The sequence below is a fragment of the Cyanistes caeruleus genome, chromosome 20 (genome assembly GCF_971803275.1).
Source record: "Cyanistes caeruleus chromosome 20, bCyaCae1.hap1.1, whole genome shotgun sequence".
NCBI lineage: Eukaryota > Metazoa > Chordata > Aves > Passeriformes > Paridae > Cyanistes > Cyanistes caeruleus.
The window spans coordinates 343,383-356,834 of NC_141720.1; the positions used below are offsets into that span (position 1 = coordinate 343,383).

The 13,452-nt window shown below is 60.0% G+C and overlaps 2 protein-coding genes across 5 annotated transcripts in view; both read right to left on the minus strand.

The window, feature by feature from the left end:
• Positions 1 to 775: 775 nt before the first annotated feature.
• NRARP (NOTCH regulated ankyrin repeat protein) lies at positions 776 to 4,191 on the minus strand. The gene has a single exon (XM_086858794.1). It carries the CDS (start codon positions 4,038 to 4,040, stop codon positions 3,687 to 3,689), a length of 354 nt encoding a protein of 117 aa, XP_086714920.1. The 5' UTR covers positions 4,041 to 4,191; the 3' UTR covers positions 776 to 3,686.
• Positions 4,192 to 10,212: 6,021 nt separating this feature from the next.
• The window catches only part of EXD3 (exonuclease 3'-5' domain containing 3), a 178,792-nt gene continuing 175,552 nt past the window's right edge, over positions 10,213 to 13,452 (minus strand). Inside the window, exons 22-23 of one of the 4 annotated variants that reach the window (XM_086858795.1) lie at positions 11,199 to 11,646; positions 10,213 to 10,912 (exon numbers count right to left, since the gene is read on the minus strand). In XM_086858795.1, coding sequence (XP_086714921.1) covers positions 11,339 to 11,646 — 308 coding nt within the window. In that variant the 3' untranslated portion in view covers positions 10,213 to 10,912; positions 11,199 to 11,338. Of the gene's footprint in view, positions 10,913 to 11,173; positions 11,647 to 12,715; positions 12,869 to 13,452 lie in introns of those variants that run through there. The other 3 variants (XM_086858796.1, XM_086858797.1, XM_086858798.1) reach the window with 3 other exon arrangements.

The following is a 13,452-nucleotide window of genomic DNA, read 5'->3' on the forward strand; positions in this document are numbered from 1 at the left end:
GAGCCTCATCTGACCCCTGGGCAGTGCCAGTGAGGGAGGCTCGGCTGCGTCGTGCCCGCAGAACCCTGGCCCTGGGCAGGGCCCAGCACGGAGCTGCCTCTGCTCTTCCCATTCCCAGAGCAGCCTGGCAAAGCCTCCAGAGCAGGGCTCAGCTGGGCACTGCTACACTCTGAGCCACAGGACAGAGGAGCCCTGGGGATGAAGAGCCCACGCTGACCCCCACCCTGTGCCTTGGGGCAGCTGAAAACCCTTCTGACCCCATCTCCAGAGCCTGAGGGGGCTCAAACCCTTGCTGGGGCCCAGGCAGGAATCAAAAAGCTGGGAATGTTCACAAGGAACTGTGGGGTGCTCAGCCAGACAGGCTGGGGCTGCAACCCCAGAAATGCACCCCAAATCCCCCATGCCAGGACTGGCTGCTGAGCTCTCCTCTCACTCCCTGGGAACAAGCAGCTTCTTTAGGAACGTGTCCATCCAGCACCAGGGTTTGGTCTGAGTTGTCACCCCTCTACCAGCTTCTGAATGCTGGGATGGGGCAAAGCAGGACACCCCTGAGCCCAGGGAACTTCCTCCAGCCTGTGGGAAGGACCCACACTTCCCCCCAGATCCACCCCAGCCATGCCCCCCTCCAGGGGTGCATCCAAACCCAGACCAGCTGCAGCTTTGACACCACAAGAGACACCTGGGGTCCCAGCCAGCCACACCCCACCACAGGAAACACCCAGCATTGCCATAATACATAGCAATAACCATGTGAAAAAGAACAAACAAAACAGTCTTGGTTTTGTGTTTTTTTTTATAAAAAGATCAATGAAAAATTTATTTATAAATTTCGCACTCTGGAGCTACACGTCTATATCATACACTCAGGAATATGCTGTACTGTACAGACTTCATCCAGTTAGAAATGATCATATAGTGACCCACATACAGCTTCAATATAAGCCTAAAAATTCTTAACATTAATTAACATAATTAAAAAAGGCATTCGCATCTAAAGAAAAATCTACAGAAAAACTCCTTTCTGGAGCAATCTGTGCATCAGCTTCAATGTCTGCTTATTTCACTGACATTATCAATATATTCTTCTTACAAAAATAATAATAATAATTAAAAAGATGACTGCTGGAAGGCAACCAGTCATGCATGAAAGAGCCTCCCCCACCTGCCTCTTTTTTTTTATTTTCTTGTACTCCCCGTTTTGGCGTGAAGGGTCAGCAGCATGATGAGCCAACAAGGGGGATGGGGGGACCCTCATTTCAATTTGAATCAATCTGCATCCCTTTTACTTCTCAGGATCAAGAGAGATGGGGGTGTGGGGGTTGCATAGAAAATTGAAACTCTAGGGACTAGGAAGGGCAGCAGCTTCTCAGTAAAATACAAAGGGATGTAAAAATACATCAACTCACAATTTCAGAGCAAACCCCCTTCCCCGACGTACAGTTTCCCAAAAATCTCAGCGTGTCTAAAGCTCCAGGAGGCTGGAAAGGAACAATGCTTTTCTTAAACAACTCACCCAGCAATTCACACAGGAGATTCACAGTCTTAATAGGTATTTTATAAAAATATAAATATGGGTTACATCATGTTGTCTTTACAACACTGGACAGAGCTCCCTTTAGACTGGGTTTATAACCAAGATTTCTTTTTAAAAATCCATCTAGAACTTGGCTTTACAATACACTTTTTAATATCATGTCATAAATGTTATGACATTTCATTGTGGCAAATCCATTTACGTAAAAAAAAAAAAAAATAAAAAATGTGCAACCATCTGGTAAGAATGATAAAACCTCACTAGGAAAGGTCTCGTTCCCACCCGGTAACCATCGCACAGAAGCACCAGTGGAAGTGCTGGACACCCCCTTCCATGCTCACAGAAAGACTTCGGCCAAGCAGTTCCTTGCAAATTACAGCATTAACAGGAGACACTTTTGACAGGGCTTTTTTTCTCTTTTTCTTCTTTAAATCTGGAGCTTTTGAAATCATCTCAAATTGTTGAATTGGACAAAGAACAAAAAACAAACAAAAAACCCAACAAAATGCAAACAACTGCAGGTGAAACCATCAGAGACAAAGCAGAATATTCAGTGCAATGGGAAATAATCAGGGCAGACTCTAGTTTTGTTTTGTTTTTTTTCATTTTAAGACTAGGAAAAGAAAAAAAAGAACAAAAAAAGCATATATCCCAAACCATATTTTTGAAACACTCACCACCAGCTTCAAACAAAACCAGGCTCACAGTCTTCACCCACAAATATATACAGACATGATAAATAGGTAGGACACAACCCCAATAAACCAGCAGGTAACTATTTTCTCTTTTTAATCAGAGTGGTTTGGATGCAGGGAGCAAGAGAGGAAGGAGCGGGGAGACGGCAGTGATAAGGATGGCTTTAGTGCAGACAAGGAGAAGAGGGCTGAAAGACCAGCAGGAGAAAGGAGACTTCTGAACTTTTCCGCATTTTCCAAATGGATGTTCTTGTGCCATAGCAATAAAAAAGCAGCATTTGCGATTATACGTGCAGTCACTTCAAAATGCGCCTTCGGGTGGCTCGCTCTGCTTCCTCCCTTTCCTTTAGAAAGATATACACAGTGGGATATATATCTCCTATAAAAGGCGGCTGAGTGTACATACGTCAAGTGAATCGTTCTGCATTGAGAAGTGTTATCCAAGTTTCACCGAAAGAAAAAAAGAGACGTTCCCAAACTTTTTTCAGTAGTTTTCCAGCATCTCTGTAGGCAGCAGAGAGCGCTCGTGCCCCTTTTCTGTGCAAAAGCAAATCCTCTGCCTCTAGAGTTTATTTCACTTTTTTTAAAAAAGAAAAAAAAAAAAACCAGTCCAGGATTTGCTAATCCCCCTTTACACACAAAACCACAAGGACTCAATGTCTTTTCCTGGGATCTCACGCGTGCTAAACAGACTCGTGGAGCGGGTGAGGACGCAGACTTTCTTCGGACACTCAAGGAAGAACCAAAGCAGAAAACCCAACACAAAATCAACCAAACCCAGGAGCAATCGGGGTGAGAAAACCACATCTGTCATAATCCAACGAAGTTGCCTCGACAAAAAAAAAAGTCAGCGGTGAGCAAACACTGGGAGAATCTTGGAGAGGAAGAAGGCTTTCCTGCTCTTCCTCGCCAGGAAAGGCGCCGGAAGCCCCAGCCCATGGAAGGGGCCAGGGCTGGCAGCAGAGAGGGGACCCCAGCACCAGTGGGGGTCTGCGGGGTGGCTTTCGGGGGGCGTTGAAATGAATTCGTTTCTGAGCCAGAACACTTTAAATGGGAGGGCCGGGAGCGAAGGGGGCAGGGAGGGGGATTAAATATTAGCGGAGAGGGAATGGGGGGGTGTTAAAGCATCTGCCCAGATGTCAAACTGAAACCGTGAATACTGTGAGTGCAGCCGAGGTAGATGGAGGAAAAAAAAACAAAACACGTTACAGTAGGAAACAACCCTTGGAAGATTAAAAAAAAAAAAACCAAACAACCAACCAAAAAAACTTAAAAATGTAAAAGCGGTGGCGTGTTCTGCGTGGGGCCCCAAATCTTCGCCAAACCCCCCCCGGGCGGGGGCGGGAGCAGCTGTGGCGGCCGGGGGAGCGGGGAGGGTCCCCGGCAGCACCGGGGGAGCGCGGGCTGGGGGGACCCGGCAGCACCGGGCGAGCGGAGCGGGGGGAGCAGCCCCGGCATCACCGAGCGCCGGCGGAGTATTTGGCCTTGGTGATCAGGTAGAGGACGATGTCCTGGTGGCCCCCGAAGGCAGCGATGTGCAGGGCGCTCCAGCCGTCGCGGTTAGCCAGGCGGATGTCGGCGCCGAACTTGACCAGGAGCTTGACGAGCTCGAGGTTGCCGTCGATGACGGACTGGTGCAGCGCCGTCTGCCCCTCGGGCCCGAAGGAGTTGACGTTGAACTCGCAGTTCGTCATGTTCTGCAGCAGCGACTGCAGCTCCTTGGTGTTGCCGCGCCGCACCGCCTCCTGGAACACCCGCTGGCTGGGGGGCGGCGGCGGCGCCGCGCACGGCGACACCTCGCTCTGGCTCATGCCGCCGCCTCGGCCCCGCCGCCCCGCATGGACGGCGACGGCGGCGCCCGCCCGGGCATGCGGCAGCGGGCGGGCGGTGCTGCGGCCGCTGCCGGGGCTGGGCTGTGCTGGTGCCGCCGCCGCCGCTGCGCCCCGGCCCCGCTGCGCCCCGGCCCGGCCCGGCCCCGCCGCGCTCCTGCGCTCGCCGCTCCGCCGTCCGCGCCCCGCGCCTCTGCAGCGCCCCGGCCCGCGCGCGCCTTTTACCCGCCCTTTTATTTGCATAACAATGGCACATCCGTGACGCGCCGCGGGGGCGGGGCCGTGAGCTGCACGGCCATTGGTCTGATCGGGTGAGGGAGGCGTGGCAGGGGGAGGACACGCCCCCTCCGCGGGATGAGCGGGACGGCCGCGGGCGGGACGCTGCGAGGGAGGGAGGGGGCGATGGGGGGCGCTCCCGCTTCGGCTTCGCTCGGCTCCGTCCGGCCCGGCTCGGCTCGGCCCGACTCGGCTCCGTCCGGCCCGGCTCGGCTCGGTCCGGCTTGGTTCGGCTCTGCCCGACTCGGCTCGGCTCTGCCCGACTCGGCTCCGTCCGGCCCGACCCTGCTTGGCCCGGCTCGGCCCCGTCCGGCCCGGCTCGGCCCCGTCCGGCCCGGCTCGGCTCCGTCCGGCCCGGCTCGGCTCTGCCCGACTCGGCCCGGCTCTGCCCGACTCGGCTCCGTCCGCCCCGACCCTGCTTGGCCCGGCTCGGCTCCGTCCGGCCCGGCTCGGCCCCGTCCGGCCCGGCTCGGCTCCGTCCGGCCCGGCTCGGCTCTGCCCGACTCGGCCCGGCTCTGCCCGACTCGGCTCCGTCCGGCCCGGCTCGGCTCCGTCCGGCCCGGCTCGGCTCCGTCCGGCCCGGCTCGGCTCCGTCCGGCTCTGTCCGGCTCTGCCCGACTCGGCTCCGTCTGGCCCGACCCGGCTTGGCCCGGCTCGGCCCCGTCCGGCCCGGCTCGGCCCGGCCCGACCCGACCCGACCCGACCCGGCCCGGCCCGGCTCGGCCCGACCCGGCCCGGCCCGGCCCGGCCCGGCTCGGCCCGACCCGGCCCGGCCCGGCCCGGCCCGACCCGACCCGGCCCGGCTCGGCCCGGCCCGGCACGGCCCGGCCCGGCACGGCCCGGCCCGGCCCGGCACGGCTCGGCTCGGCACGGCACGGCACGGCACGGCACGGCTCGGCACGGCACGGCACGGCACGGCACGGCTCGGCACGGCACGGCACGGCACGGCACGGCACGGCACGGCACGGCACGGCACGGCACGGCACGGCTCGGCACGGCTCGGCACGGCCCGGCTCGGCTCGGCTCGGCTCGGCTCGGCTCGGCTCGGCCCGGGTCGGCCCGGGTCGGCCCGGGTCGGCTCGGGGCTGCGCTCGGCCCGGGTCGGCCCGAGTCGGCCCGGGTCGGCTCGGGGCTGCGCTCGGCCCGGGTCGGCCCGAGTCGGCCCGGGGCTGCGCTCGGCCCGGGTCGGCCCGGGTCGGCTCGGGGCTGCGCTCGGCCCGGCTCGGCCCGGCTCGGCCCGGCTCGGCTCGGGGCTGCGCTCGGCTCTGCCCGGCCCGGCTCGGCTCGGCTGCACTCGGGCCCCCCAGCTGGGACCCGCACGAATGACGGTCCCGGGGCTGCGGTTGCCCCGGTTTGGGGCGGCACCCCGCGGCTTCGTGTCCCCGTGAGCCAGCGGGGACGGCTGGCGGAGCAGAACGGCGCCTTCAGCAGAACGGCGGGGTCCAGCCCCTCTGCGGGCTCCCGAGGGGTCTGCACCGCCTTTCAGGCACCCACGGGGGACGTTGATTTAAGGGTGAAAACATTTCCTGCCAACCCTGGAGGGGCTCAGTTCAGCTGCCCGGGGCTTTATCAGGGGTCGGACCCGCTGCCCAGCCGATGACCCCGTTCCTGCTGCGGGAGCGCTGGGAGCTGTGGACACCGCAGGGAGGCGGAAAAATGGGCGGAAAATCCCGAAAATAGTGCATCAACCAGAAACGGTGCTGGGGGGACCCTCCTCTACCCCCCCCCCCCCCCCCCCCATCCTCCGGTTCCCGTTTGATCTCCGGGGAGCAAACGACGGGTCCAGGTGGGAAGCGGCGCTCCCCGGGCAGCTCCCACCGCCTCCCGGGCATTTGGTCGGCAGGAGAAAGCGGGAGGTGAGGGGACAGAGGAAGGAGCGTGTCATAAACCGAGGTGACAGCAGCCGCGCCGGGGCAGCTGGGTGGCAGGCTGCTGTCACCTGGCACTGCTGCTGTGTCCTTTTGGGGAGGGAAACGGAGAAATCGGCCAACTGCTAAATTCATCCCCAGCCGATGAAACGTGTCATCCAGGAGTGTCTGTTGCACAGCTGGAGGACAGTGACCTTGAGCTCCGAGTGTGAATTGCCCCACGGCCTGCTCCCCTGGCTTTTCCCAGCAGCTGGAGTAGGCTGTGAACGCTCCTGCCCCATCTGGGTCCTTCTCATCCCACTTGGATTTAGGCTGTAAGAAGTTGTTGAAGCAGCTCCTCATTCTCCTCCCATAAAGGGTCTGCTTTTCTAAGTAAATTTCTGCATAGTTGTTCTCATCGCAATCCCCATTCCTATGCCATTCCCATCTTCACATGCATCCTCATCTCCATGCCCATCTCCCCATCTCCATCCCCATCCCAATCTCCTCACCCGTGCCATGCGATGCCCATCTCATCCCTATCTCTATCCCAATTCCATCTGATTGTTGTTCGACTGAAACGTCTCTGATTGTTTCTGCTCCCCGGGCCAGGGCTCTCCCTGTCACACCTCTCTAATGTGAGGGTGTTCCATCCATCGTTCCCATGGAACAGAGACACAGGAACGCTGCTGCTGCTGGAGCCCGCTCTGCTCCCGTCTGCAGCTTCTCCCGGGATGTCCCTGTGCTGCTGGGGCTCTGCTTTTCCTGTTTCGCCCTCTCCTTTTTACTGCTAACTATCCCGGGACAACCGATTTTGTCTTTACTGCGCGTGTGGTGCGAGGTGTGGGAGCTCTGTGAGCGAGCCGTGGGAGAGTGGGAATTGCTCACACCCCCCGGTCTGGGGCTTGGCCAGAGTTCCATCCTCGCAAGCAAATCTGCATTCGCCAGTGACACTGGTGAGAAAAAGAGCCCGGGCAGGGACCCAGCCATGCAAATGTTCGGGACTGGCAGGTGGGGGCAGGACTCGGCCTGGGAACGGGGCCAGAGAGGGAGAGGAGGGAGAGAAAAAGCAGGGGGAAAAAACGGAGAATAAAAAGACTAATCTGAAAAGCCGAATTTTAACTGCAGCTTGTAGGCAGCTCAGTAAGCGGAGAGGAGCCGGCAGCGGTGTGAGGCTGGGCCGGGCTCCCTGCAGAAGCACTAGTCCCACGCAGGGATTTATTTTCCCATTTATTTACCATATTACCTCGCTCTTCTCGGGCGAGAGGCGGGGAAGGGCCCCGGAGCTGCGATGGTCACGCCGAGAGGCGCCGAACAAATTTCCTCTCCTCGGGAGCCGTGATGGCCAAATCCGCCCGTGGCCGTGAGAGCCTGCGGGAGGGAGCAGGGCCGGCTGCCACCGCCTCAGAGCCGCCCCGGGGCTCTTCCAAAAAAGCCCAGCGGGTCGTGCCCGTCCCCCCGGCCGCGGCAGCGAGAGCGCAGCCGCCCCCCGAGGCCTCCGGGAGCCGGGGGGACGGATCCGGAGCGGGCGGCGAGGGGCGCGCCCCCACTTCATTCATTCAAATGTGCCGGAGAGCGTGGGAAAGACGGGAGCTTTTCTTCCCAGCGCAGAGCCCCGGCGAAAGGCGTGCGAGGGAGAGCGCCCGGCCCGCCCGGCTCCCCGGAGCCGCAGGAGGACCGAGCTGTCCCCGCCGCTGTCCCCGCGGCTGCTGGCCCTGCTGGCCCTGCTGGCCCCGCGGCTGCTGGCCCTGCTGGCCCTGCTGGCCCTGCTGTCCCCCGCTGCTGGCCCTGCTGGCCCCGCGGCTGCTGGCCCTACTGGCCCTGCTGGCCCTGCTGGCCCTGCTGGCCCTGCTGGCCCTGCTGGCCCTGCTGGCCCCGCGGCTGCCCCAGCCCCGGCAACGGAGAGGCCCCGGTGCCGCTGAGCCCCGCGGGGAGCGGGGAGAGGGGAGAGGGGTGCGGGGTGCGGGGAGCAGGGTGCGGGGTGAGGGGTGAGGGGTGAGGGGTGCGGGGTGAGGGGTGTGGGGAGCAGGGAGCAGGGAGCCCACCCGCGGCTGCGGCTGCTTGGTGGGAAAAGTCTCCCTTGTGCGGATCCACCTCCGGGGGCAAGAAAGGGGGTCCCTGTACCTGGTGGGGAAGAGCTGGAGGGGCTCTCAGGGGACACCCGTCCCCCGTGGGGTCTGAGAGTGGGACTGGCTTTGTGCTCTCCCCGCGGACACACCGCACACCGGGAGCCCTCGGTCGCACCCGGACTGTGCCTGGGTGGGCTGGGACCCTGCAGGCAGAGCTCCTGAGGCCAGAGCTGGGGGCTTGCAAGGGAAACCTCGTGCTCTTGTGGTGAGGACATGTGTGGGTGGGTGCCCTGCGTCCTCTGCAGGGAGCACAGCACCACAAGAAAAGGTCTCACGAGTGGTTTGGGAAGTTCTGTGCACAAGGGCATCCTCCTGGGACTCCCACACCACAGGGGCCGCTGCAGGAACACGCTCTGTGGACTGCCACTTCCCACGGATGTCGCTGTAGGTGCTGCTCTGCCTGGTCCCTCCCTCCCAGTCTGCATCTGCTTGTGGGGCTTCTGGTCCTGGAAAACTGTGGGGGCATGTGGATGGACCAATTCTTCACCTTGCAAGTGCTGATAGAGCTGGTTGGAGACACAGACCTCAGTTTTATGTGCCCTGGACCAACCTCCCCACCTTTAGGCCATAATTATCTTGTCCTAGACCATCTGAATGAGCCCCAGGATTGAATCCAGTGTCAGTGCAGGGTTTTGGTGGCAGAAAATTGCCATCTCCTGAGACACATGGTTCTTGGGAACACTTACCACAGAATCAGACTAGTTTGAGTTGGAAGTAGTCTTTAAAACTCATCTTGTCACACCCCTTGCCATGGCCAGGGACACCTTCCACTACCCCAGCCTGCCCCAAGCCCCGTCCAGCCTGGCTTTGGACACTTCCAGAGGTGGGGCAGCCACAGCTGCTCTGGGCAATCTGTTTGGTTGCACTGCATGGCCACTCCTTTGTGGTGGCTGCAGGATGGGGATCTGTCACCCCAGTGCTCCCACTGCACAGTTCCCCCAGAAGCCTCATTACAGCCCACCAGAGTGTCCTCTGTACCTGCTGACTGCTCGGTGGGGACAGCCCTGGGGTCTGAGCAGCCTCGGGGGTAACACGGCCATAGCCCCATGGTGCCTGGTGAGTGATCCTGCCCCGTGGGAGAAGCATTCCTGTGGTGTGGGACAGCACAAGGGCCAGAGCTCACAGCCAGCTCGGGCTAGATCTGTGTCCAAAAACACGTTGGCTTGTTTGAAAACTGCAGCCGAGCAACTGGGACCTCAACTGGAGCATCCGGCTGGAGGAGCGGCTCCAGGACGAGGAGAGGCAGTGCCACAGCCCCTGTCCTCCTCCTCCTCCTCCTCCTCCTCCTCCTCCTCCCGTGCCTTGCTGCCTGCCTCAGGGACCAACCAGCCCTAGTTCAAGGCACAAAGTCATGCCAGGGAACACTGACCTGATTTCTATGAGCCGGTCAAATATGTGGCGAGGTTTCCGCTCCAGATTACAGGAGGAAGGAAGTTTGCTCGGAAGGGGATGGGGATAAGGTGGGGGAGAAGGGAGGGAAGTGCATTCTTGCCTGATGAGGAACAGTGTTGATACATTAATTTGTAAACTAAAGCTGGCCTGAGCGTCAAACACCTTGTCCCCGTCAAACTCTGAAGGATGTGCGGGAGTACACAAGGAGAGGAGAGGAACTGTCTGACATCCGATGCAGCCTGTGGTTTCCCAGGGCTGAGGGATGGATGCTGCTCAGCCAGATCTCACCCATGATAAAGAGCAATAAAAGCCTTCCTCAGTGCTGTTTTATCCCAGGGTCTCCTCATGATCACATCCTGTCATGCAAAGACAGGAGCTGAGCACAGATGGAGCAGCCGGGGGATCCACGGGCTCTGGAGTGAGGAGCCCACCCAGAGCACCCCTCCCTGCTGGGGCTGCCCTTCCCACACAGGATCAAACAGCTCCATAAAACCAAGGAGGGCTCATTACTGCCCTAATAAATGTTATTTTATTAGTATGACACATACAATGGGATTTTAAAAAATATTTTTTTTAAGCAGTCAGATAAGGAAACAATATTATAAGCTGATTAGAAAGCTGCTTTAATTCCCTTTGATATGTATCCACCGTTCAAAAGTGGAACATTTACAATTCCTCCTGGATGCACCTCGAGGCTGATCTGATGTGGAATTTGCTGTTGACCCTTTTCTATGACTGGAGGTGACCTTGCTGCACACTTCCCACCACGGCACCTGCTGTGGGCAGCAGGAAGGAAGAGGCGCTGTGCCAGGTCCCATCCACGGCCCCTGTCTCCAGGAGCTGGATGGAATCCTCTAGAAGCTGTTCTGTGCCATGTCCACAGGTACACACCACTTGCTGGACTCTGCCCTGGGTTGGTGTCCTAGCACAGCCCTGGCTGTAAGCACAAGAGCTCACCCCTGACCTGGGGGAGCTCTCGAGGAGACAAAGTTGGCCAGGAGGTGACCAGGGATCAGAGGGAAAGGCACCTTCTAGGCTGGCTTGGCTCGGCTCGGCTCAGCCCGGCTCGGCTCGGCTCAGCTCAGCCCAGCTCAGCTCAGCTCAGCTCAGCTCAGCTCAGCTCAGCCCAGCTCAGCCCAGCTCAGCTCAGCTCAGCTCAGCCCAGCCCAGCTCAGCTCAGCCCAGCTCAGCCCAGCTCAGCTCAGCTCAGCTCAGCCCAGCTCAGCCCAGCTCAGCCCAGCTCAGCCCAGCCCAGCTCAGCTCAGCCCAGCTCAGCTCAGCTCAGCCCAGCTCAGCCCAGCTCAGCTCAGCCCAGCTCAGCTCAGCTCAGCTCAGCCCAGCTCAGCCCAGCTCAGCCCAGCCCAGCTCAGCTCAGCTCAGCTCAGCTCAGCTCAGCCCAGCTCAGCCCAGCCCAGCTCAGCTCAGCCCAGCTCAGCTCAGCTCAGCTCAGCTCAGCTCAGCTCAGCTCAGCCCAGCTCAGCCCAGCTCAGCCCAGCCCAGCTCAGCTCAGCCCAGCTCAGCTCAGCTCAGCTCAGCTCAGCTCAGCCCAGCTCAGCCCAGCTCAGCCCAGCCCAGCCCAGCCCAGCCCAGCTCAGCTCAGCTCAGCTCAGCTCAGCTCAGCTCAGCCCAGCTCAGCTCAGCTCAGCTCATAGATGCTCTGTGTGTCTCCAGAGGCCACAAGAACATCCTGAAACTGGGAGACGATGCGTCCAAAATGGGACCCTTCCCAAAACACTTTCCCACAGCGGGTGCAGCAGTAGAAGTCGGTGAGCTCAGCTCTGTCCAGCACGCCGGGGGGGATGGCAGTGACCTGCAGGACCGTGTCCCCTGCCAGCACCGCGCCTGCCCCGCGCTGCCCCGTCCCCTCCACCCGCTCGGCACCGCCAGGCCGGGCTGTGGCACGGGCTGGCACGGTGACATCGCAGCGCTGGCTCCCCGGACAGCCTGTGGAGAGAGGGGACAGCAGATGAACCGACAGTCACTGGTGTGATGAGGGACCCTTGGGAGGGGCCTGTCATCCTGCAGGGGCCCAGGCTCTGCATCCCAGGGGGGAGCATCCTCTGAATCCGGGAGAAGCCGGTTTCCATCCAGCACCGCCTGCCCCGGGTGTGGCACCAGCGCAGCCCTTGCTCCCCGGCACCTCCCGCAGCCCCGGCCGCGTGTCCCAGGCTGGGGAAGGGCACCAGTGCCGCCGCTGCTCTGGGAGCACTGGTTTTGCCTCCCTGTCACAGCTCAGGCCAGGCTGCTCTCGGAGCCCCCAGCCCCGGCTGTGTGATGGGCCAAACAAACCGCAGGGAAGCCTTTAATTAGTGACCAGCTGCTAATGGCACCCGCGACCCTCCCGACCAGGCCTAAAATTTCCCTGGGCAGCACACACGGCACCGGACACGACACTGACAGTCTGTGTGCCTGCAGGGATGCTGAGGAATTCGCTCTCTCTCCCAACTGTCCTGCTGCTGGTGGGCAAAGCCAATGGCAGCCTCCTCCTCCCCTGCACGGGGGGATGGGAAACCTCCAGCTCCCCCAAACACCCCAATCCCACCCCCCGAGCCCGTGGGAAAAAGGCAGGCAGGGAGGGAAAGTTCATCCCTTAAAAGCCTGAGGAGAGAAAGGCCGTGATGGTCACCCCGTAGTTTTGCCTTTGCTTGCACCAGCCCCCTCCTAATTGTGGCTCTTCAAAGGATTGAAAATGCTACATCACTTCAAAGTGACCATTTCTGAATGGGAGCTTGTAAAACCCCTTCTCCCCCTCCCACCAAATTCTTCCCAGGGCTTTTGAAGATGCCTGTGCTCCCCTCACCGACAGGGTGAAAGGGCCACCAGACGCCAGGCACAGGATGCCAGGCGGGCACGCGGGAAAACGGAGCTGGGAAAGGCTGGATCCCCCAGAAAAACAGGGGTTTCCAGGGGAAAGGGGGGAGGGGGTTGAAACAGGGCTTTTTCCTCCCCTTTCAGACAGGCAGAGACCTCCCCAGTGGAGCCACAGCTCCCTTGGGACTGCAGCCCAGCTTGCCTGGATGCTGCAGAGCCCGGAGTCACAGCAGAGATGGAGCAAAAGGTGTGTGTAGGGTGCCTGGGGCCACGGGGAGCCCAGAGTGTCCTCCCAGCGTGCCGGGAACTTGTCAGATCCGTGGCTTCCAGAGCTCTGCGAGGTTCACACCAAAGGCTGGATTCCCACCGCATCCCCACAGAGGAGAAAGGAAAGCGATTCCTTACCAAATCGATTCGAAACACTTCTTGGGAACTAATAATCCCATTATAAAACATCTTGAAAATAAAAACCCCTTCGCCTCTCGCTCACCTCTCCCCCTCTTGGCTGGGTCACCCTGGGGATGACAGAGCCTGGGTGAGGGGCTGGGCCCTGCAGCCCCCAGCCCCCCAAGGCTGAGCACCCCCACGTGAGAGCTGCAGAGCTCCACAGGTAGCAACAGTCACCCCCAGCACTGTCCCCAGCTGGGCAGTGCTTAGCACAAGAGCCATCTCCTCCTGGCCTCACACGTGCTGCCCACTCACTGCTCCTGCCCACCCCTGCTCGCCCGTGGGAATTAATCCCATGGGAACAGCAAAAACTGCTGCTGTTCCCACCATGGTGTCTCATGACCGGCAAACGCTGCTGTGCCCGGGGGAGAGGGGATGCTGCAGGACCTCCATTCTCATTTCTGCATAAGATTCTTTCCTGGGCTGAGCAAAGCCACTCTCAGTGGTGGGATTCCACCACTTCTGCATGCACTTGTCACCTCTGCATCAGCC